The sequence below is a fragment of the Takifugu flavidus genome, chromosome 10 (assembly GCF_003711565.1).
Source record: "Takifugu flavidus isolate HTHZ2018 chromosome 10, ASM371156v2, whole genome shotgun sequence".
NCBI lineage: Eukaryota > Metazoa > Chordata > Actinopteri > Tetraodontiformes > Tetraodontidae > Takifugu > Takifugu flavidus.
The window spans coordinates 4200049-4221896 of record NC_079529.1 but is presented as its reverse complement, the minus strand read 5'-3'; the positions used below and the strand labels follow the sequence as shown (position 1 = coordinate 4221896).

Sequence of the window (21848 nt, the reverse complement as noted above, 5' to 3'; positions counted from 1 at the left end):
CGGTGGAACGGTTCTCAGGTTGAGGGAAGAATGGATTTTACACATGGATAAAGATCCTGAACACATCACAAAATCCATGATGGACCTCAGCAATAATCCCTCAAAGAATTTAAAGTCTCCAATTAAATGCAGATGGATAAAATGGTGTCCTGGTGTCTGTCTGAGTGCCAATGATGGTTCAGTTTTTGCAGCATCTGATGATTTTTCCTCGCTTACACACGATCTCTGATATGTTTCCTACAGCGCTAAATGTGGCATAAATAATAGTAGAGCAGAGATTCCCACCGAAATGAATTTCATCTGTCATTTTGGAAAGTTCAAGAAAACCATGATTCCCAGTTCTAGTAGTCCACCCCCAGATGATGTTGTATTTTTGGGGAATTGCTGTACTATTGTGTTATTGTGTGATCATTAGACACAGTAGATCCAGCACTGTAAAATAAAGCGGCAGAATGAGCATCATGTTATTTATTTTGAGAAATCATTTTTCACAATTTCGGGCTCCACTGAGGTGAAATTAGTTGGAGGCCATGGTGTCGCGGATCCAGCTGTTGTAGTTGCAGACCTTGGCGTAGACGCCGGGCTTGTTCCTCTGGGCGCAGCCGTAACCCCAGGACACCACACCCTGAAGCTGACCGTTGCACACCACGGGGCCACCGGAGTCTCCCTGTCAGGACACAGATAGAGAAGAAAAGCCCTCAGCACAGAGGCTCTGAGATCTGCTGCTGTCAGAGATGCTGAGGAGGAGCGGAGATGGTACCTGGCAGGAGTCTTTGCCTCCCTCGAGGAATCCAGCACAGAACATGTTGGAGGTGATCTTACCAGGGTAGGAGTTCCTGCAGCTGCTGTCGCTCAGGATGGGAGCATCCAGGCACATCAGGCGATCAGGGTAGTTGCCTGGAGACAAAAGGTGTTAGATTTCAGATCTGCCACACCAGATAGATGGACCAGATTTTTACTGACTTCCAGAGCCGCTGGTGTTGCCCCATCCAGAGATCAGGCAGGAAGATCCAGCCCTGGCACAGCCGGAGGGCAGGGACACGGTGCGGACGTAGCTGTTCAGTTTGGCGGGGCTGCTCAGCTTGATCAGCATGATGTCGTTGTCCAGGTTGTAGCTGCTGTACCTGGGGTGGCGGATGACCTTGGCGGAGTTGATGAACTGCTCCGTGCCCTCGTTGACAGCAATGTTGTGCTCGCCGAGACGCACCTGGATACGGCTGCAGGCAGAGACGTGAGGGTGAAAGAAGGTCTCAACGTCTTTTCCGTCCTTACACCCAAAATCTGCACTTACGACTTGTAGCAGTGAGCAGCAGACACCACCCAGGTGCTGGAGATCAGGGAGCCTCCACAGAAGTGGTAGCCAGAGTTCAGAGAGACCTGGTAGGCCACAGAGTTCTTTCTGCACTCATAGCCTCCGACAATCTTGTCATCCTCATCGATGGGGGCAGCGTCTGGGTAAAATCAGCATTTCAGTCACTCCGCTGTCTCTATAAACGCTGCACGTTAGTTCAGACGGGCTGTGGAGGCTTTGATACTCACATGCTGCTGCGATCAGAGCCAGAACAATGAAGGCCTTCATGGTGATGCTTCCCTCAAAATCCCTCCCCAGCTTGCAGGGGCTCTTTTAAACCCAAGTAGCCCTTCCAATATCTCCGGGCCAAGGACACACTTTATCTTAGATCGTTGGTATCATGTGAAATGACCAGATGCGAAATCTGGAATTTCACAGAAAACATGTTGATAATGTGAGCCCCCATCAGACCCAGAATATTCACATTAACACTCCATAAAGACATTTAACAGGACGTACTTCACCAGCACTGGAAATGCAGCTTCACCATGTGCTGAGAACATTTTTCTGTCTTATTTATTCATCCAGGCACAGAGGATCTTCCCAGTTTGATTATGACACAAAATGAAGCTTCAGCTGAATGCATTCTGTTATACAAAATTATGTATTAGATGAGGTTTGATTCTTTACCCCAGCAGTCACTGGGTCAGAGGCAGCAAAACACCCTGGACAAGTCAACAGTCCTTCAAAGGGAATTCCCTTTATTACAACATAGAAAAATAAGAGTAAAGGGGACTCTCGTCAAATTTAAGATCTTCCCGCCTGTGTGTGAGATCGTGACGTCTATAAAGGGTATTAAACTGACGTGTGTCTCGGTTCATACATGCGACCAAAAAGCCCAGACAGAACAAACTGGACCGCATGAATTTTCCATGAGGTAATAAAGTGCACGTGCAGAGGATCCCACGCTGACGGTCGACACCTTTAAATTTCAGTCTGACCTGAAATGCACCCTCGCATAATTGTTTAAAACACAAGAAAAGCAAACACGGTTTTGCAATTAGAAAGTATCAAATGAAGTTATAAAAATGTAAAGGACACTATTTTTATTTGGTTGATGCATTTTCATCGTTTAAAAATTTGATCAGCAAAAGAAAATAATGAATGAAAAAAGCAGATAGAGTTAAAACTATCATATGTGACACTTCCAACTTTTTGACAGGAACTTGTTAAAGAAATTAATATGGATTTTAAATTGAGAATAAAATGCTGTGTATTGAAAATAGATCATTTCGCTCTGGTTCACTGAGTGCAAACGGCTGGTGTTGGGACGTGAACACCGATCGGTCTCTGATAAGGTTTTCATCATCTTGCAGGTGTGTTTTCACACACACACACACACACACACACACACACACACACACACACACATATACGGGTCGGTATTAGAAATGTAAAAATAGAAATATGTTCTCGGCCAATCAGGTAACAGAGGGCAAGAGCCAGTTTAAAAGAGCCAGAGTTCCCTGGACCGACACTGAGGTGCAGACCGAAGCATCACCATGAAGGCCTTCATTGTTCTGGCTCTGATCGCAGCAGCATGTGAGTATCAAAGCCTCCACAGCCCGTCTGAACTAACGTGCAGCGTTTATAGAGACAGCGGAGTGACTGAAATGCTGATTTTGCCCAGACGCTGCCCCCATCGATGAGGATGACAAGATTGTCGGAGGCTATGAGTGCAGAAAGAACTCTGTGGCCTACCAGGTCTCTCTGAACTCTGGCTACCACTTCTGTGGAGGCTCCCTGATCTCCAGCACCTGGGTGGTGTCTGCTGCTCACTGCTACAAGTCGTAAGTGCAGATTTTGGGTGTAAGGACGGAAAAGACGTCGAGACCTTCTTTCACCCTCACGTCTCTGCCTGCAGCCGTATCCAGGTGCGTCTGGGCGAGCACAACATTGCTGTCAACGAGGGCACGGAGCAGTTCATCAACTCCGCCAAGGTCATCCGCCACCCCAGGTACAGCAGCTACAACCTGGACAACGACATCATGCTGATCAAGCTGAGCAGCCCCGCCAAACTGAACAGCTACGTCCGCACCGTGTCCCTGCCCTCCGGCTGTGCCAGGGCTGGATCTTCCTGCCTGATCTCTGGATGGGGCAACACCAGCGGCTCTGGAAGTCAGTAAAAATCTGGTCCATCTATCTGGTGTGGCAGATCTGAAATCTAACACCTTTTGTCTCCAGGCAACTACCCTGACCGCCTGATGTGCCTGGATGCTCCCATCCTGAGCGACAGCAGCTGCAGGAACTCCTACCCTGGTAAGATCACCTCCAACATGTTCTGTGCTGGATTCCTCGAGGGAGGCAAAGACTCCTGCCAGGTACCATCTCCGCTCCTCCTCAGCATCTCTGACAGCAGCAGATCTCAGAGCCTCTGTGCTGAGGGCTTTTCTTCTCTATCTGTGTCCTGACAGGGAGACTCCGGTGGCCCCGTGGTGTGCAACGGTCAGCTTCAGGGTGTGGTGTCCTGGGGTTACGGCTGCGCCCAGAGGAACAAGCCCGGCGTCTACGCCAAGGTCTGCAACTACAACAGCTGGATCCGCGACACCATGGCCTCCAACTAAACGGGCGATGATGAAGATGGACAGATCGCCTCTTTGTGTTGCACAGATGAAAACAGGCTTGAAAACATCCACCATGATGCCCTCAGTCACTCTGTGTTCGCTGTGTGAAGCTGTGTAAAGCTGTGTGTAAAAAAAACAATGTCCTCCTGGTATCTGTCTGAGGGTTTCCCATCAGTCTCTGGTTTAAAAGAGCGACCTGAGTGCTGATGATGGTTCAGTTTTTGCAGCGTCTGATGATTTTTCCTCACTTACACATGATCCCTGATATGTTTAATGCAGAGCTAAATGTGGTATAAATAATAGTAGAGCAGAGATTCCCACCGTTTCTGCTCTGTCATCAGTTTTTTAGCTGAATCTTGCTTAAATCACAGCTGAATCAAAAACGATGTCAACAAAAAAGACATTAATAATGTTTCAAACAGTCAATAAGAAAAGATCAGGTGTGTCATGTTTCACACACATACTCACAAGCTTCATGATATCAATCCCACAATGCAACAGTGCATCAAACTCTTCAGTTTTAGTGAAACTGAAATATAAAACACTGGCTTGTAAAATGAGATTTTATCTTTAAATCAAACAGTTCTCCAAAATGTGTCTCCTACGTAACTGACTACTTGATATCTGAATATTGTAATGCATCTGAGTTTATCTTGGCTTCAGAGACATTTATCTGAGTAAAAGCTTTGATTTATTGCATTTTGCATATGACAATGCATTCATCAACTCAAACTGGGAAGATCCTCTGTGCCTGGATAAATAAATAAGACATTCCATATCAGAAAAATGTTCTCAGCACACCGTAAAGCTGCGTTTCCAGTGCTGGTGAAGTACATCCTGTTAAATGTCTTTATGAAGTGGTAAAGTGAATATTCTGGGTCTGATGGGGGCTCACAGCGTCATCTGGTCATTTCACATGATACCAACGATCTAAGATAAAGTGTGTCCTTGGCCCGGAGATATTGGAAGGGCCACTTGGGTTTAAAAGAGCCCCTGCAAGCTGGGGAGGGATTTTGAGGGAAGCATCACCATGGAGGCCTTCATTGTTCTGGCTCTGATCGCGGCAGCATGTGAGTATCAAAGCCTCCACAGCCCGTCTGAACTAACGTGCAGCGTTTATAGAGACAGCGGAGTGACTGAAATGCTGATTTTGCCCAGACGCTGCCCCCATCGATGAGGATGACAAGATTGTCGGAGGCTATGAGTGCAGAAAGAACTCTGTGGCCTACCAGGTCTCTCTGAACTCTGGCTACCACTTCTGTGGAGGCTCCCTGATCTCCAGCACCTGGGTGGTGTCTGCTGCTCACTGCTACAAGTCGTAAGTGCAGATTTTGGGTGTAAGGACGGAAAAGACGTCGAGACCTTCTTTCACCCTCACGTCTCTGCCTGCAGCCGTATCCAGGTGCGTCTCGGCGAGCACAACATTGCTGTCAACGAGGGCACGGAGCAGTTCATCAACTCCGCCAAGGTCATTTCTCACCCCAACTACAACAGCAAAAACCTGGACAACGACATCATGCTGATCAAGCTGAGCAGCCCCGCCAAACTGAACAGCTACGTCCGCACCGTGTCCCTGCCCTCCGGCTGTGCCAGTGCTGGATCTTCCTGCCTGATCTCTGGATGGGGCAACACCAGCGGCTCTGGAAGTCAGTGAAAATCTAGTAGATATCTTCAAAGCAACAGATCTGAAAGCTAACATGACGAGCCTTCTCCAGTCGACTTCCCTGACAGCCTGATGTGCCTGGATGCTCCCATCCTGAGCGACAGCAGCTGCAGGAACTCCTACCCTGGTGAAATCACCCCCAACATGTTCTGTGCTGGATTCCTTGAGGGAGGCAAAGACTCCTGCCAGGTAAAATCTCCGCTCCTCACCATCGTCAAAGCACACTTTTACAACTTCAACCTCGGAAATAGATATTTTTAAATTCAGAATTTCTAAGGTGACAACAGACTTTAACCAGTCGTGCCAGCCGTTTATTCCATTTATTTTGAATTGAATCAATGAAAAGTCCACTTAAGTGCAGAGTCTCTGAAGCAGCTTGTTCATTGAATGCATCATCACCGAGATTTGATCCAGTCACTGATTAATAAGTGCTACGATCTAAATAGGCCTTGGAAGTTGAGTTAAAGAGGAAGGGGATTGTCTTTAATTCAGTCAAACCTTGAGTCTGATGGAGAAATTTTGAGTATTTTTGCAAAGAATGGTGCTAAACGAGCATCAAAGTTCTGTTTATAAAAGGGGAAAACATCTAATTGGACAAGAGTCTTCTGAAGAGGTCTTTTCTTCTCCATTTGTGTCCCATCAGGTGGACTCTGGTGGCCCCCTGGTGTGCAACGGTCAGCTTCAGGGTGTGGTGTCCTGGGGTCACGGTTGTGCACAGAAGAACAAGCCCGGCGTCTACGCCAAGGTCTGCAACTACAACAGCTGGATCCGCGACACCATGGCCTCCAACTAACCCAGCAGACTGTTGGCGTTATTTAATAAACCTTAAGCGCTGCAGTAACTGACTCGAAACTGACACATAAAAGAGAAATCAGAGACAGAAATGCATTGAGTAGTTTACTGACATGAACTTCAAAACCCTGCAGGTTGTCGTGGACGCAGAAAAAGCATGGAATGTGCGTTAGGAGCCGTGACTGAAAATCCACCTGAAAAGCTTTGACAAGAACACAAAAGCAGATATAAGCTTTCAAAACCATCAACTCATCCATATTTACATTCCTTTTTAAAACAAAAGCATTTTTGTCTCCAACCGTGAGTCACAATGAAGCCTGCAAGACTTTAAATGGGCTGAATATAAGTTCTGATGCTGCTGGATGCTTTTTTTGTAAATTACATTTAAATTAAATATTTTATTTAACCCGATTCGATACCCAGCAGAGATGAGTTATTTCCCACTTCCTGCTCTTCTTTCTAAAGGGCTGGGTGGTTGTATTCTGTTGTGCTGCCTTCAGCACAGGTGGACTCCAGAGGATTTGGTGGCTGTCTGATTTGCATAAATAAATGTTCATGTACAAAAAGGACACTTTTCTGATCAGAGTCCGGTTGGCACAGTTCTGGAGGAGTTCGCTAAGCGTTTCTACACTGTTCTGTACATTCATCGGGATGCAGATGGACAGCCCAGTTGCTTTCTTTACACCTCCCCCCTTGCATGCTGCAGATAATGGTGATAAAGGTCTGAGAGGTCGGTGTATACGTGGCCACACACAGCACAGTTCACCCCACCCGAGGGGCTTTTGCTTGAAATGCCAGTGAGTCTTTTCACTGTCTGCTCAGGACTGATGGGTGTCTTTACTGGCCTTTGCTCCTTTCTTCCATCACCGGCTCCTGTGTTCTGGGCTGAATGCCTCCTGTGTGGCGTTTTACTGCCATCTAAACTGGGGACAGAGGAAGGCTGGGGGGTCCGGTGTGACTTACGAACTGGGCCGGGACTTTTGGACGAGCTGACTTTCTGGGATTCTGCGCGTACCATCGTTGTATGAACGCTTGAAGGCAGGTCGTGTAGTTTCCTGTTGGACTGCGTATCTTCCGTAGATAAATCAAAGTCGGGGTCCTTGTGCGTCTCTTGCTCTGAAGTGTGGCAAAGCTGGTGGCTGAAGAGCAGGTCCAGAGTCCTGAAGCTGCTGCGGCAGTGCTCGCACTGGTACGGCAGACTGGCTTTCTTGGGCCTGACCTGTATCCACTGAAAGTCCGGGTGCTCGCTCATGTGCTTCCTGTACGGCTCCACAAAGCGGAAGCCCCGCCCACACTGAGGACAGGTGAAACGGCCGCGCCTCTGCCGATGGACCCGCTGGTGGTGCCACAGCTTCTTCCAGTTCTCCAGGGTCTTACCGCAACAAGCGCAGGAGTAGCTCTGACCCGGGGCGTGGGTGAGCATGTGGGCTCGCAGCCGGCCCATGTGCCGGAACAGCCGCCCGCAGCCCGGGCATAAATACTTGCGAGGGTCCGAGCGGTTGTCCAGCTTGTTTAACTTTGACACCAGGCGTGAGAGGGGGTGAGCCGGGATGATCGTGGACTGGAACGGTTTCTTTAGGTCGGCTAGGCGTTTCTGACGGCTGCTCGGGGGGCATTTCTGCTGTGTTCTACACTTGGTAGCTTTGAGGGGGGGCGCTGATGAGGACCTATGTGCAGGCGCTGCATACTGTATCAGTGACATCTTACTCTCCTGTTTAACCACCGAGCCGGGGGCGCTCCTGCCCCCTCGGCAGTGGTTGCAGTGGGAGCTGAATTCAGACAGGAGGGCGAAGAGTTTATCGCAATACAAGCAGCGGTAGAGCTTTGCCCCCGTGTGTTCCCGCATGTGGCTGTTGAACTCCTGCAGGCTCTCGAAGATGTTCTTGCAGATGTGGCACGTGTACGTCAGCGCTGGCTTCACGTGCCTGCCGCCTTGCGAGTCCTCGCTGGTTTGCAAAGGCCGGCAGGTGTGATTTTTGGCGTTGCTGTAATGACTGAAGGATTTCCCGCAGCGCGTGCAGTTGTAGCGCTTCACCGACCAGTGCGTGAGCTCGTGCACGCGCAGGAAATAGGCCTGACCGAACGCTTTCCCGCATATGTCGCATTTATAAGGCTTCTCCCCAGTGTGGACCCGGACGTGCCTTATGAGGGCGGAGGGGAAACGGAAGGTTTTGCCGCAGTATTGGCACACTTTCCTCTCTTTCTCTTCCGGGGACGCTCGGCAGCTTTCGCGGGCGCCGCGGGGCTCGGGTTTGAGCTCCTCCTGCTCAGGCGCGTGCAGCTTCATATGAGAGGAGTACTCGGCACAGGGGATGGTGATGTCACACACGGCGCACGTCTCCTGAGCGTCGTTCTTCCTGTGCGTCTTGAGATGAAGGTTTAAATTGGAATTTTTGCTGAACCCTTTGCCACACTCGAGGCACTTAAAGGGCCTCTCGCCTGTGTGAATGCGCTGATGGATGATGAACTGGGACATGAATTTAACGATCTGGCCGCAGAACCCGCATTTCAGGACCGTTTTCCCTCCTTTTTTGGTGTACACGGCATTTAGGGTTTCACCTGAAGGGTCCCCGGTGCCGGCATCGCTGGTGTCCGGGTTCTGCTGAGCATCCACGACTGTTCCGCTCTCATCTGGATTCGACCTCGGCACGAACCCCTGACTCATTCTCCTCCTCCTCTTCCCGCCTTTTTTGCGCCTAAAGAATTTGTTTTGAGCGTAAAGGCTGTCCGCTGTAACTGCGCTGGACTCTAAAGATTTGGCACAGGTTGACTCAAGGTGTGCACGGTCCAATTCCATTTCTTTGTGTTCAGTTTTGACTTTGGGGAATTCCGGAAGAGTAGAGGACTGACCTGAGGGCACCGCCACATGTGAGACGGGCGTTTCTGTGGTCTGCACGTTCTGATTCTCTTCAGATTTAATCCTGTCTCCTGGCTCCGCCTCCTTGCTGCAGTTTGCATCAGCTGGTTGTTCCTCTTCTTCATGCTGACTGCCTGATGAGTTGATACGGTCTAATCCCTCTGGAGTAACTTCAGGCCGAGCGGCTGGATGAGTGAACACTTCACCTTCATGTTCTTGTGACTGCTGGGCCATCTTTCCAACAGTAATTTTCTCTTGTCTGTCAGGTCTTGGGTTCAGTTCCACTATCTCCCTCAAGTCTATCTGAGGTCTTGACACTGACAGGGTCTCCTGGGAACCCTCTAATCTGAACACTTTAGTCGGAACTTGCTCTATGTCTGCTCTGGGCCCGCCTCTTTTATTATGATGTACGTTCAATGAATCCCTTTGTTCTGTCTTCTCAGGGTGCACCTCGCTCTCAGTCTGGGTATTTCGGCCCTTGTGTTGATCTCTTTTACTCCGCCGTCTCTTTCTAGCACTGCTAACATCATTAGCATTAGTGGAAAAGGCAGGATCCGTCAACACTCCATCGGCAACGTCTCTTCCCTGTCTCCTTGTCCTTTGTCTTGCAGGGACGTGATCGTCATGTTCATCGATGACAGGTTGAGGACCGGACACGTCCTTATCAGGCAAATGATTGGTAAAAGGAGCACTCGCGGTGTTGGGCACGCTACCATCGGTGTGGTTTCCCAAACATGTCAGCAAAGCAGCTGCAGACTGTTCGTGTGATCTGTCTCCCATCGACGACAGTGGCATTTTTTGGTGGCGCCTACATTTTCTTGAGGCTTTTGCAGGCTGTTCTTGGCTGTCTGCTGATGTGCTGGAGACCTTTTTGCTGTCTTTCTTTGCCTCCATCACCCCCTCTGACAGCCTGTGCTCACTGTGCTGGAAATCTTTTCCACCTACAGCTGCAGGGATAACAAGGCCACCAGACTCTGCAGGTGAGCTGGATTCACTCCCTGGTTGAGTCAGTCTTTTCAGCTTCTTTTCTTCTGACCACTGACTGTCCAAGTCTTCATTACTGTACCTATTGTGTTCATATATCTGTGGAGAAAAACAGCGTGTGTCATGAATTAAGTAAAGTTTGCTGCACAAATCTGTAAATTAAGCTGCTCAACAGGAAATCAACATGAACAAATGCAGATTTATAATGTCTCACTAATGACCTGGTCTTGACAGATTTTGAACAAAACAAAATGAGAGAAAAGGCATAAGTTTACATCGAACCTTTGCAGAATGCTCTCACGTTTAGAGAAAAGAGCACAATCAAAAACAAACAAAAGACAAACCATAGCACAACTATAAACTGCAGAGTTAAAGTCAAGCTGTCCACGATGCATCTGCAGGTGATGTGTCAGGTTTTCTGCCTCACTGGCTACCTGGGTGCTGTCCGAAGGGGAACATTCGGAACTGTGGGGACGTGACGCCACAGATGTAAACTCAGAGACTGTATTTTGGCTACTGTCTCCTCTGCTGAAGGACACTTTACTCCCCATGTCAAAAGTCTGTGGATTAAACAGCGACAATGAGTTTGGAACTCATTATAATAACATGTAGTCCTGCTGATAGACGTTTGATTAACATGCAACTATCTCACTGAAAGGGTGCAAGAGGCGGTTTATTATTAAGATTATCAGACTATGGACTGTTTTAGTCACCCAATGTTTCACTCCATCTCCTGTTTACTTCATTTTACTTCTTGTACTAGTTTCCCCGTAAAAACTGAAATTAGAGGAAATAACACATGAGTAAGTTTTTAAGCGCGGCACTTCTGATAAGGACATCTGATGGTTTGGCTGATGCACACAGCAGAAAATTGATTTCAACTGTTATTTTTTTTTAATGCCATGACTGCGGACGACAAACCACGCGTTATTTTCTCCTAGGCCAATTATATTAGCGCCGGCTGTGTCCCTGAACCAAACAAACTTGACCAATCGTCATTTCTAATCACGAACTTCGTTAATGACTAATACAGAATCGCAGTATTTTCAGACTGGGAACGCTGGGAGGAAACAAACTGCAGCCAGAGTCAACACTGGTCTCCGCGGAGCCATGCACGGACTGACGTTCATGCTAACCAGCTAGCTCGAGACTAAACATGCTCCGTCATAACGTGGCTGTTTTGCATTTTAGTGTCTATTGCGTTATTGATGCGGACCTGGTTTTGTCTCCCGTTCAGAGCAGTTTGCAGCAGTCAGACGTTCCATGAACACCCGCAAGCGACACGGTAAACCTGTCAATCACGCCGAGCACACAGGACACTTCAGGGACTGTAGGAAATTCTGCGTCTGATCTGCGAGTAAAAGCGCTATTGGTAGGCAGGGGAATCCGCATAGATTGTGTAATTCTTTTTTTTCTGCGGGAATGGTATCCAAAAGAAAACAAAACAACTAATTCAAAATAATAAAAAACAGACTGTGGTCAATGTACATAAGACGCCACCGATACTTGAAACACGTTACTAATTCCGATACTGTGCAATTTAAATGATTTGTAATTACACTGTACTATTTCTATGTGTATATTTTCAAAATGTTTTTGTCACAATTTTTTTTTACAAATCTGTTGTGTTGTCGACTCATGGGAAACCCTAGCTAAACGATCAGAATGAACTTTTTTGCTTTGCCATAATATACAATAAACCTGAACGCAGCACTGTCTTCTGGATGTCCATTAATATGACATCATCAAAAGTGGACGGTCGGGAATCTACTTTTACAAACTACGTCCTCTGGTGGTGATAACATTAATTGAAAAACGAAATGCTCCGGAGAAAAGTGGTCAAGATATGAAAAAATCGGGGCCAAAAGAATCAGTTAAATCAAGTATCAGTGATTAAAAAAAACAAAACTAACTAAAACGCTTTGTGGACAGTTAAACTGTTGTTCTGATATTTGACCATGTTGATTATCTTGAATTCAACTCAAACACATCTTGTTAGTTGTATCACCTACTGCAGAGAATATACAGCAATACACAGAGCTTGAAAATATAGTTTAATAATACAACATACACCATATTCTTAAAATTTGACAGAGCTGGAAAGAACACATGGTTTAAGTCCATCTCCACACAACATGTACTAAACCAGCATTTATTGGGTTTCCTTTCAGTTGAGACAACCATGGTCGTGTCAGATAATAAATCTAATATTTGATTTAAAAAAAACATGGGAGCATCTACTACACCTTCAAAAGCCAATGCCAGACTGTTTACTATTAAAAAATAATCCATCACATACACATTTGTTGTAGTTTGTTTTTTAATTGATCCAGATTAGAGAACAGATGGAACCATTCAGTTCATATGCAATGAACCTAATTCATGGATGCTGAATAACCAGGAGGGCCCTTCATCCAATGACGAAACAGTAAACAGACATGCAGACCGGCTGTGCACCTGTAGTGGGGTTCTTCAAGTCTTAATGGGGACTGAAGAGGTTACCTGACAAATCATTTCTGCAGGTTTTTCTGGACTATTTTCAACAATGTAACAATCATCGTCGATGTCCTCCGTTGCTTTTCGACTCACTGGAACAGCCCCTTGGCCTTTGTTCAGATTGATGGCCATGATGTTTTTCTTCATGTACGCAGAGGCTGGAACTTGGAGCCTCCTCTGACCGTTCATCAGAGCCAGGCTTGCATTTGTCCCTGGCGTGACCCGCTTCAGCGTGTAATGCTGCCTGCTGCTGCGCGCGTGCTGCGCCATGAACTCCTTTGCTTTGACGCACTTGTGTCTCTGCAGCAGGTGCGCCGATTCAAATGGAATGTGACAGACACGACACCTGAACCCATTAGCTGCAGAGGGTGCCCTTGTTGGTTTAAACAGTACAGCCGAGGTAGGATTTAAGGATGTTTTCCACTGCAGCGGGACGTTGAGCCTCCTCTTATAAGACATGCCCAGATTTGGACTGTGGATCTTTGAGGGCGGATGGACAGTGACTCGGGGAAAGGCAGCGCTGGATATATCACTCTTCACTTGCATGAAGGAAGCAGGATAAAGGGCCCGGTTGCTTTGAGGGAATGTTCTGATTTTGAGATTTTTAAATTGCAGCGAAGGGGGGATGTGACGCGGCTGGTCCACTGCGACGAAGTCCTGGCTCACCGGGAAAGGCGACGTGGTCGGAAGAGCCCCAGCATGCGGGTACGCACTTCCTTTTCGACAAGTGTTCGACTGACCCGGTGGCCTCGCCGTGATGATTTTAAATTTCGTAGTAAAGCTGGATGAACTGCAATTATGGAAGCGAGGCACCAACTTTTTGCTTGAAAGCAAAAGCCCACACCCGATACAACCAGACACTCTGTCCACAACGTGAGTGTTGTGGTGGCATATGAGAGAAGATTTTGTCATGAAAGACTGTCCACATTTACCACAAGTGTAAGTGTTTTTCTTGTTCAATCTCTTCTCGGTTTGTAACAACACTACCGGCTGGTAAAATGTCCAAAGATCCACGGTCGGGGCGCCTACATTTGCAAAAATATTCTTCATATCTGCAGTCTGGGAGACAGGTTCTCCATGGAACGACGCCTTTGGTAAAGACAGGTTTAAGTCAGGCACTTGTGGAGTATCCACATATTGCGCGGCTCCTGGGACATTGGGCTTCACCGAAAAAGACACCGACGCTGCGTCATCCTTTTCTGTATCCTTCCACACAACGTCACCTGTGTCGATCCTTTTCAGTTGCTCCTCCTCAGCTTTGCATTTCTCCAGCCTGCGCTTCTTTATCGTTTCATGATCAAGGACTTGGTGCCCCGGTTCATGTGTTGTGCTGTGTTCATGCATGTCTTGGTATTCCGAAAACTCAGTCCCACACGAGCAGATGTAACTTGTCGCAGAACATACATGCTCCTCCAGGCACTTCCGATCTGCAAAAATCTGCTCACAGCTGAAGCATATACGGCCAGCAAGCATCAACTCCCGGCTGAATCCTCTGTCCAGGACTTCTAGTTTCTGCCTCCCTCTTTCCATGATCAGGCTGGGCTCTTCCTGGCCAATGATGTTGAACTCGGATCAATAACTATCCTAATGTAGAGAGATGTTAGACTTAATACCAGCAAAAATACCCAAACATGAAAACAATATATTTCGAACAAACTTCACATAATTTGGTAATTAAAACTTTCCCCGCACTTGGCCAGTTATGCTAAAAGAAAAAAAAAAAAGCCAAGTTGTCACAAGGGATTTTTTTTTTTACACATTTCCAAGAAAAAGAAACATTAATTAGTAGAATGATCCCAATAAACTTAACAATTACACATAACTTAGAAAATATGAGTATACGCGATCAAATTTGACCTTATTCATTAAACTAACTTTGATTTTGCAGATCGCGCGCTTGAGATGCTTCAAGCCCACCATGCTAATGCTAATGTCGGACAATAACGTTGGATTACCTTTCATTGGTAAAACAAAAGTGCCGATAGAGCCCAGTCTTAGTCTATAACACACGTTTCACTAAACCACAGCCTGGCGATTGTCCCTGTGCGCGACATTAAGAATCTGGCGGATCTGCCGGTGTTTTGAACTCGTACCAGCAAGTAAATTAGCCGCACGAAAATATACGGCGGAAACGCTCCTCGATTTCTTCTTCTACGGTTGGCGCGCGTCGGTTCCTGTGCTCGCGACGTTACACCGACACCTAGCGTCCGCTGTCGGTTGTTACACTTTAAAACGAGTTTACTTTGTTTCCATTAATCCTGAAAAGAAAAAAAGTAATAACCTTTTTTTTTATAAAAAAAAACTGCATGTCTGAATAGAAGAAATAGTTTTTTTTAGTAAAGGAAAATCATTTGCACACTGTGGCCTTTGGAGTTGTGCCAGAATGATAAACTTTCCCTTGTGATGGAACCTCAAGACTTTTGATCACCGGTGCTCCAAGACTGGATAGATTTTATTTTGAGTCCGTCTTCCTGGTAACTTCAGGATAAATGGCAAGGCTGATGTGCATCATAATAAATGATCTTCAACAGGGTGCATCCTCATGTTGTCCAGTATCGCAGTGTACAAAAGTATCACACAATACCATCAATTTATAGGCAACTCTTGCCACAATTATGTAGAAAATTATAAAGAATGTAGTTCACATGAAATTTTAAATTCATTACTAACCTACATATTTTAAATGCTATACTATACAACTGATATACAAAAAGCCTTAGATACCTACAATAGCATAGAAAATAGATGGATCAAAATGAGGTCAGGTACTGGTAGATTTATTAACACCAGATATTACAAGCTACACAATGGATCTGGTAAAGGTTTGACTGCCAAATACTCAAACATTTACAGTCTACCAATGCTATGAAATCAAGTCAATAACTTGACTGAACAAAAAAGTTAACTATATCAAAGCATATTTACAGTTATAAGCTACACCATCACTCTTAAGTGTAAAAAAAACATAAATGAATGTGCATTTTCAAAATAACTCCAACAGTTTTACTGGCATATAAAATAACATTTGCGTTCTTTAACGCAGCAATTCAGTATGGACACCTCAGGATAAAATCTCATTCTATTTTTTGGCACGGAGTCTCTACCTCTTGTTCTGGTGTGACTAAAGTTTTGCATCAAAGCGAAGAGCTCCAAGATGACTAAGACTGTTTGTGAGTAAGGAGGTGTTTCTGCAAACCGTCCACAGTGCCGAACCAACGAAGACAAACTGGGCAACGCACCGGCTTAATGGCAGGCTTGCACGCGCCGCTCCGTTGGTGAAACAAAAGACTGGTGGCATTCGGGAAGTTGGAGTTGCAGTGGGAGCAGTGGTAGGTTTTGGGCGGGTTCGTGGAAGGATTTGTCATCCGCAGTCCTTTGCATCGATTCCAGGACAAGTGTCTTCGAAGGGAACAGCGGGTGGCAAAAGTGTTGCCACATCGGGTGCACGCGGCCCTCTGCTGCTTCTTCACTGGGTTTGACGGCAGTTCTGCTTTGCTGGTTCGATCCGGCGGAGGCTGATGCGCCGACTGAGGCGGCTGCTGCTGGAAGCGGATCAACAGGGGATGCGATCTTTGTGGCTGCAGTCCCTTCAGCAGCTGGTGGTGAGGATGCATGTGGATGTGCAGATGAACCTCGTAATCGGCCCAGGAACCAACCGTCTCTCCACAGGTGGGACAGGTGTACGACTCCTGCGCGTGCTTCTGCAGGTGCTCCAGGAGAAGCCTCGGAGACGTGAATCCAACTCCACACTCGCACGTCACCCTCCTGGGTAGTACGGAGGGCAGCGACATGATGCCCCAGTTGGCGCCGTCGTTTTCCTGGGTCGGGCCGTCGGCTGGATTGCCGGATGTATGCGGCTGCGTGGTCGCGTCCACGTTCGTCACCGAGTGCTTCAGCTGGCACCTGGCTCTGTGAGTCATCATGTTATCTTTGCGGTTAAAGTTTCTTCCGCACACATAGCAAGAAAATGTTGGTTTGGGGTTTCTGTTGGACAGAGGCGCACCCTGACCTCCACTTAGTGTTACAACTCCACGTGGCCAAAAGCCGCACAGCCGTAGGTGGCGGCTCAACGTGCTGGCTCGACTGTAGGTTTTCTGACACCCATTACAGGGGTATCGCTTTACACCCTCCTTGATAAAATAACTTAGCTTAGAAGACGCGGTCTCTTCATTTTCTTGGCTCAATTCTATTCCATTAGCTGTTTTTCCTAAAGAGCTATGCATCTCAGTCTCGTCATCCAAAGGCATCGTCCACTGCCCTTCTTTACCATCTTCATTATGGACCTGCAGTGCATCCCAGCTGCTGCTGCTGCTTTCCTCCCCCATTGGTACCGATTCCTCACTCAGTGGGACATCCTCATGCTTCTCTAGGAGGTGGGATGTGGGGTACAATGAGGAGAAACCTGTTTTATTCCAGACCGACTGTGAAGGTGGCGACAGATTAACGCGGGGCGAGGCCGACTCTAGCTTGATGTCACTCGTTACTTCAGGTCCAACTCCAACACTCTTGGACATCTGGGAATTAGTTAAACCGTCTGCGTGGTTCTTTTCGTTGCCAAACGAGCTCCCTACCAGCACGTTCTGAAAGGAGGAACTGACATGAAGAGGAAGAGAGGACCCGGACCCGTGGCACTTATGGTTTTTAAGGTTCCACCTCCTGGCATAGCTGTGCTTGCACAATGGACAAAAAAAAACTTTCCTTGTATTGCTTAAGCTGTGGAACGGGACTAATTTTTGGGAAAACTGGACTCTGTTTCTGAAGGATTTGGACAGCTTTATGGCCTTGTTACCTAACTGAGGACATATGTGTTTGTCAGGTAGAGGCATCCGCCCAATGATGAGTTGTTTGCAACGACGACAGCATTTGATCCTCTCTTTTTTGTGCAAGAAGTGATGCTCTGTCAGCCTGTCCAAATTTTCAAAGAGCCGACGACAGCGGCCGCACTGGTACGACCCAAATGTACAACTGCCGCTGGGATCCTTGAGTTTCTGACGGGTCTCAAGAACCACGACGGGCGACAAAATTTTAGTCAGAGAAACAACCTTCTTCTTACTGGACTCCAGAACTCTGCTGATGGAAGGAGCTTTTGTCTTAATGTCGGGCTTTGAAAGCAATCGTCTTAACTGGGCTATAGACAGGTCATTGATCGGGGGCGCCGCCTCCGGTTTCGTTTGCAGCGAGACGTCATCGGGGGCGATGCCGTCGTGAACATCATCGTTTTGAACCTCATCATCTTGAGCGTCATACGGCGGGGGGGTGAACTGCTTCATGTATGCTGATGCTACCAGCTTCATGACATAATTTTTGCTGGGTAAATTTCCTCTTTTCTCAGTGCTGGGACCAGAGTTATTGTCCTCGTCTGCTGCAGACTCTGGAGGTTTTTCTGTGGCAGCTGGCGCGTTTTCGAGTTGCTTCTCAGTGACCCCTCGAGGGCTTGTATGCTGTTCTTGAGCGGTGGTTTCCATGGTGACTCCATCCTCCAAGCTTACATCTGGTTTCTCACCTGCTACAGTGGGTAATTCAACAGCTGGGGGTCTTGAGGTTGACGGGGGACTGAGGACCGACTCTGATGCCTGGGACGCAGCTGGACCGAACTCCGAGCGCGTTCCAAAGGCAGAACTGTCATCACCCAGTGACTGCATTAGATCTCCTTTGGAAACGTGTGATCGTTTATGTTCCAACATCAGATTGAAGTCATGAAATTCCTCTCCACAATCGCAGATGAAAAAAGAAGAGGGAGGGCTCTCGGGCAGGTGGGGGGGGTTCGCCGGAGGTTGTTCGCTCGACGGCTCTGTGTTTGACAGCAATGTATCGTGTAGGCCAGCATTGGGCTGGGCAGGAGCCGGCACTTTTGGCATCGCGCTGGCATGAGATGCCTGATGTACCAGCAAGGAGGCCAATCCAGTGAAGGTGGCTGAACATGCTGGGCAGCGATATGTTTTGGATGCTGAAGAAGTTCCCTGAAACCCGAGCATCATGGCAGGGACATGTGCACGGCAGCCAGGGACTGTTGGAGAACCGCCTCCATTGGGGGAGGAGAGAAAAAAAAGACAGGTTATGTTGTGACAATGGGCAAAAATGTCAATGCTATTATTTAAATTTTTGCACTGTGCAAAAAAAAAAAAACAACAACCCCGAACTATAATCCTCCCTCCACCAAACTTGACACTTGGCACAATGCCGCCCCACAAGGATCCACGTTGTTATAACACCACTAACAGTTGACTCTGGAATATGTGATAATGAGGAAATTTCACAACTGGACTCTTAATACAGCACCATGCTGGTATTCACGGAGCGCCAGAGAGTGGCCTATTCTTTCACTGTGGAAGAGATTCGAACACCCAAATTCAAAAATATGGATGGGTAAGTGAATAATTTTTGTGATATGGTGTGTTCTGCTTTTTTTTTTTTTTTAAATAAAAAATAAAAAGGTTTTTACACACAATGGGCCATAATTAATTGACGCATCTTAGATATGTGCCATTTTGATCTGTAATAGTGGAGGAACTATCACGAGAGTTGCTCCCATATTTGGTCAGCAATTCAGCGGGACTGAGCTGCTGCTTTCTGCGATAAGGGGAACGAGAAGCGCCGCCAAAAAATGACCTCCACCAGACCACAGGTGTGCATTCTGCCTATGGCAGAAGTTGGACTGATGTCCTCCAGTTAAACCTTGGAGCTCGTTTGGCATGCACAACTTCTCATAGTTTAAAAACAAGTTCACAGCTCCTTTGTTGTGCACAAACAGCACGAAACACCTTCAATTAAGCAACTACCTCTATGCGGCTCATGATTGTGTCCCCTCAATCGGACTTTCTCAGTTAGCAGCTGTGCCTTAAACACTAGTCACCGTCTGAAAGGAGGGTGCCAACCTAACTGACACCCAGATCCATTCCCTTTCCCCTCTGCTCTCATCCTGGATGTTTCCTAATCCAAACTGGGAAGTCCACAACTTATGCACCTCCGAACACCATTCGTCAAATGTAACATGTTCACCTGTTCTAATTTGTGAACCGGGCTGAACGTGGTTAAAGTTCAGCGTTCATCGGTAGTGTGTAAACAGAAGGACTGAGACCATTGGTTGAATTACACAAGCATATTTTAAATGCACCCCCAAACATCCAGGTTGTGCAAGTAAAAATCAAAATCATTTTTCGTTAATCCATCCATCTATCTTGATCATGAACATTGTTTGGATGGCTTTAAATTGGTCACCTGTTGGCACTCATTTATATGAATATCTCTGTAGTATTTTAGCTGATTTGCTGTGTCCCAATGTTGGGGGAAAAATCATTTCAAGAGGACATGTTGCAGTATATCATGACATACTGCTCCCAGGCGCACAGGGACATGTTAGAGAATCTGTTTGGTAAAAACACCCAGATTGTGCTAAAACCGGCATTGCATGTACGCAAAACTTGAAATTCCAGTCTCATATGTCACAATATCGAGACAAATACTCAAAATCTGAACATGCACATGCCTTTAACACTCACTAGAAACACACCCACATGTACCGCAGTCAAATCCGGACTTAAATGAAGCTACATTAGCTTAAAATCATAATAATTTTATGCCCATACATCCGACGGATAAAAGTCAACAGTGAAGGCAGCCTAAACAGCTTTTTAACTTACAATAGCTAATGCTATGCTAGCTTTTTAAAGCTTGGAGTCAACATGTTCCGGACATTATCAATGCATTTATTTTGGTATTTGCAGAATAGCTCCAGTCTTTTCCCAAACATTTGCGGTACTTCCAGTTCATGGAGTCCAGAAACGCTGCTAGTCCAGGCTAATCGGTAGGAGGTGACCACGTTCCTAGAGGAGGCCACAGAACCGTCGAACGTCAGGAATGCCGACCCATGGAGCACCTTCACCAAAATAAGCACCAATTTTATCCTGCTGCAAGTTACTCACCAGCAACACGGGCGTTGATGTTGTTCTTTAAAATGAAGCCACAATGGCGTCGGCAGAAGAGCTCGCTAGAAAGGCATCTACCCGTGCAGAAGGCATCTTTCGCTAGAGGGAAGCAGCAAGGCTTCTCACGGTTCTGTGGTGGACAAATATGATCCTGTGCCAGGAGAAACGCCAGCAGCACAGCAGATGAAGCGGACAAGTAGCTGCTGCAGGCGCGAACAGGGGAGGAAGCTTCAGCGCATGCGCAATAGAGCCCTCTGGGGGGAACATGTAGCGCTGCCTACTACCAAAAATTCTAGCCCTTCCGCTGCCTCCACAAATAAAACTGCCGGCACTAATTAGTATTTAATGTTTGTCGGGGTTGTGTGGGAAAGTTCCGCTGTGGTCGATTGAGCGTTAACACTCACTCTACAAAATGAGGATATAAAATAATAAGGATAATAATAATAATACACCAGGGACGCAGCGATGTGACTGATCAACAACGGATATTGACGTTTGTTTCCAGGGGACGCAAAAAGGTGATGGACACACAACACAGGAGTGTTGAAGCATCCTGCTCAGGAGTAGTGACAGCTGGAAATAAGCCGCAGTGTTGATTATAAGTGTCTTTTTATTGATGTACCTTTAAAATACCCGAATGGGACACTGATAAATTTGTAATAATAATCATTATTATTAGTAGTGATACGATATATCATTTTTTAAGTTAATATAAATAGGGAAAAAAGTGAAAAGACACAACCTGCTGGTTGGAATACCTGAAAATACACACTATTGCCTTAATAAAGTATACTATTCCTATCAGTGGTGCCCCCACGGGTACACAAGATGGCATAAAAAATATTAAAAACATTATTTCTAAACAGCCTGGTTATATTTTGAAACTGAAATTGAAATAGAAGAACATCCTGAGTTGTATTTTCACATTGCAAAAAAAAAATGCACAAGGCTGCCCTGTTCTGGAAATGAAACTACACTGCCAGAACAGAGGAGTGGTGCTGATTGACTGGTTGGAGTTGCTGTCACAAAGTCTGTTGTCAGGCGAATTGACAAAAATGTGAAGTGATTTAAAAAGATAAAATGGCATTCCAGTGGTACACCAACTTGTACCACCAGCCAGCCGACAGCTGAAGATGTACCTGCCATGGACAACACTTAGGGTGAGTTTTTATCTTTAAGGTCTGTTTTGGAGTGGGATGCCAGCAGCGGTACACTG

At 46.7% G+C, this 21848-nt stretch overlaps 6 protein-coding genes across 9 annotated transcripts; 2 read left to right on the top strand and 4 right to left on the bottom strand.

Moving 5' to 3' along the window:
- Nucleotides 1-453: 453 nt before the first annotated feature.
- On the bottom strand, nt 454-1697 carry LOC130532756 (trypsin-3-like). Its single transcript, XM_057045581.1, has 5 exons — nt 1540-1697; nt 1292-1451; nt 964-1217; nt 761-897; nt 454-667 (listed from the first exon to the last, which is right to left on the bottom strand). Exons 1-5 carry the CDS (start codon nt 1577-1579, stop codon nt 518-520), a joined length of 741 nt encoding a protein of 246 aa, XP_056901561.1. The 5' UTR covers nt 1580-1697; the 3' UTR covers nt 454-517.
- Nucleotides 1698-2759: 1062 nt separating this feature from the next.
- LOC130532755 (trypsin-3-like) lies at nt 2760-4034 on the top strand. The gene is made up of 5 exons (XM_057045580.1): nt 2760-2893; nt 2982-3141; nt 3216-3469; nt 3536-3672; nt 3766-4034. Exons 1-5 carry the CDS (start codon nt 2854-2856, stop codon nt 3913-3915), a joined length of 741 nt encoding a protein of 246 aa, XP_056901560.1. The 5' UTR covers nt 2760-2853; the 3' UTR covers nt 3916-4034.
- Nucleotides 4035-4832: 798 nt separating this feature from the next.
- On the top strand, nt 4833-6415 carry LOC130532757 (trypsin-3-like). Its single transcript, XM_057045583.1, has 5 exons — nt 4833-4985; nt 5074-5233; nt 5308-5561; nt 5631-5767; nt 6222-6415. The coding sequence occupies exons 1-5, from the start codon at nt 4946-4948 to the stop codon at nt 6369-6371; spliced, it is 741 nt and encodes a 246-aa protein (XP_056901563.1). The 5' UTR covers nt 4833-4945; the 3' UTR covers nt 6372-6415.
- A 47-nt stretch (nt 6416-6462) lies between these two features.
- si:dkeyp-84f3.9 (zinc finger protein 37) lies at nt 6463-11572 on the bottom strand. Of its 3 annotated transcripts, none has more exons than XM_057045525.1 (3): nt 11428-11538; nt 10646-10771; nt 6463-10310 (listed from the first exon to the last, which is right to left on the bottom strand). In XM_057045525.1, exons 2-3 carry the CDS (start codon nt 10760-10762, stop codon nt 7050-7052), a joined length of 3378 nt encoding a protein of 1125 aa, XP_056901505.1. In that variant the 5' UTR covers nt 10763-10771; nt 11428-11538; the 3' UTR covers nt 6463-7049. The 3 variants fall into 3 exon arrangements, with proteins under 3 accessions (XP_056901505.1, XP_056901506.1, XP_056901507.1); XM_057045526.1 differs by lacking the exon at nt 11428-11538 and adding an exon at nt 10925-11401; XM_057045527.1 differs by lacking the exon at nt 10646-10771 and having other exon boundaries at nt 11428-11572.
- Nucleotides 11573-12252: 680 nt separating this feature from the next.
- On the bottom strand, nt 12253-14866 carry LOC130532733 (uncharacterized). Its single transcript, XM_057045552.1, has 2 exons — nt 14663-14866; nt 12253-14291 (listed from the first exon to the last, which is right to left on the bottom strand). Exon 2 carries the CDS (start codon nt 14235-14237, stop codon nt 12684-12686), a length of 1554 nt encoding a protein of 517 aa, XP_056901532.1. The 5' UTR covers nt 14238-14291; nt 14663-14866; the 3' UTR covers nt 12253-12683.
- Nucleotides 14867-15468: 602 nt separating this feature from the next.
- On the bottom strand, nt 15469-21397 carry im:7147486 (zinc finger protein Xfin). Of its 2 annotated transcripts, XM_057045531.1 has the most exons (3): nt 20630-21397; nt 20348-20530; nt 15469-18729 (listed from the first exon to the last, which is right to left on the bottom strand). In XM_057045531.1, the coding sequence occupies exon 3, from the start codon at nt 18683-18685 to the stop codon at nt 15866-15868; it is 2820 nt and encodes a 939-aa protein (XP_056901511.1). In that variant the 5' UTR covers nt 18686-18729; nt 20348-20530; nt 20630-21397; the 3' UTR covers nt 15469-15865. The 2 variants fall into 2 exon arrangements, with proteins under 2 accessions (XP_056901511.1, XP_056901510.1); XM_057045530.1 differs by lacking the exon at nt 20348-20530 and having other exon boundaries at nt 20630-21391.
- Nucleotides 21398-21848: the final 451 nt, after the last annotated feature.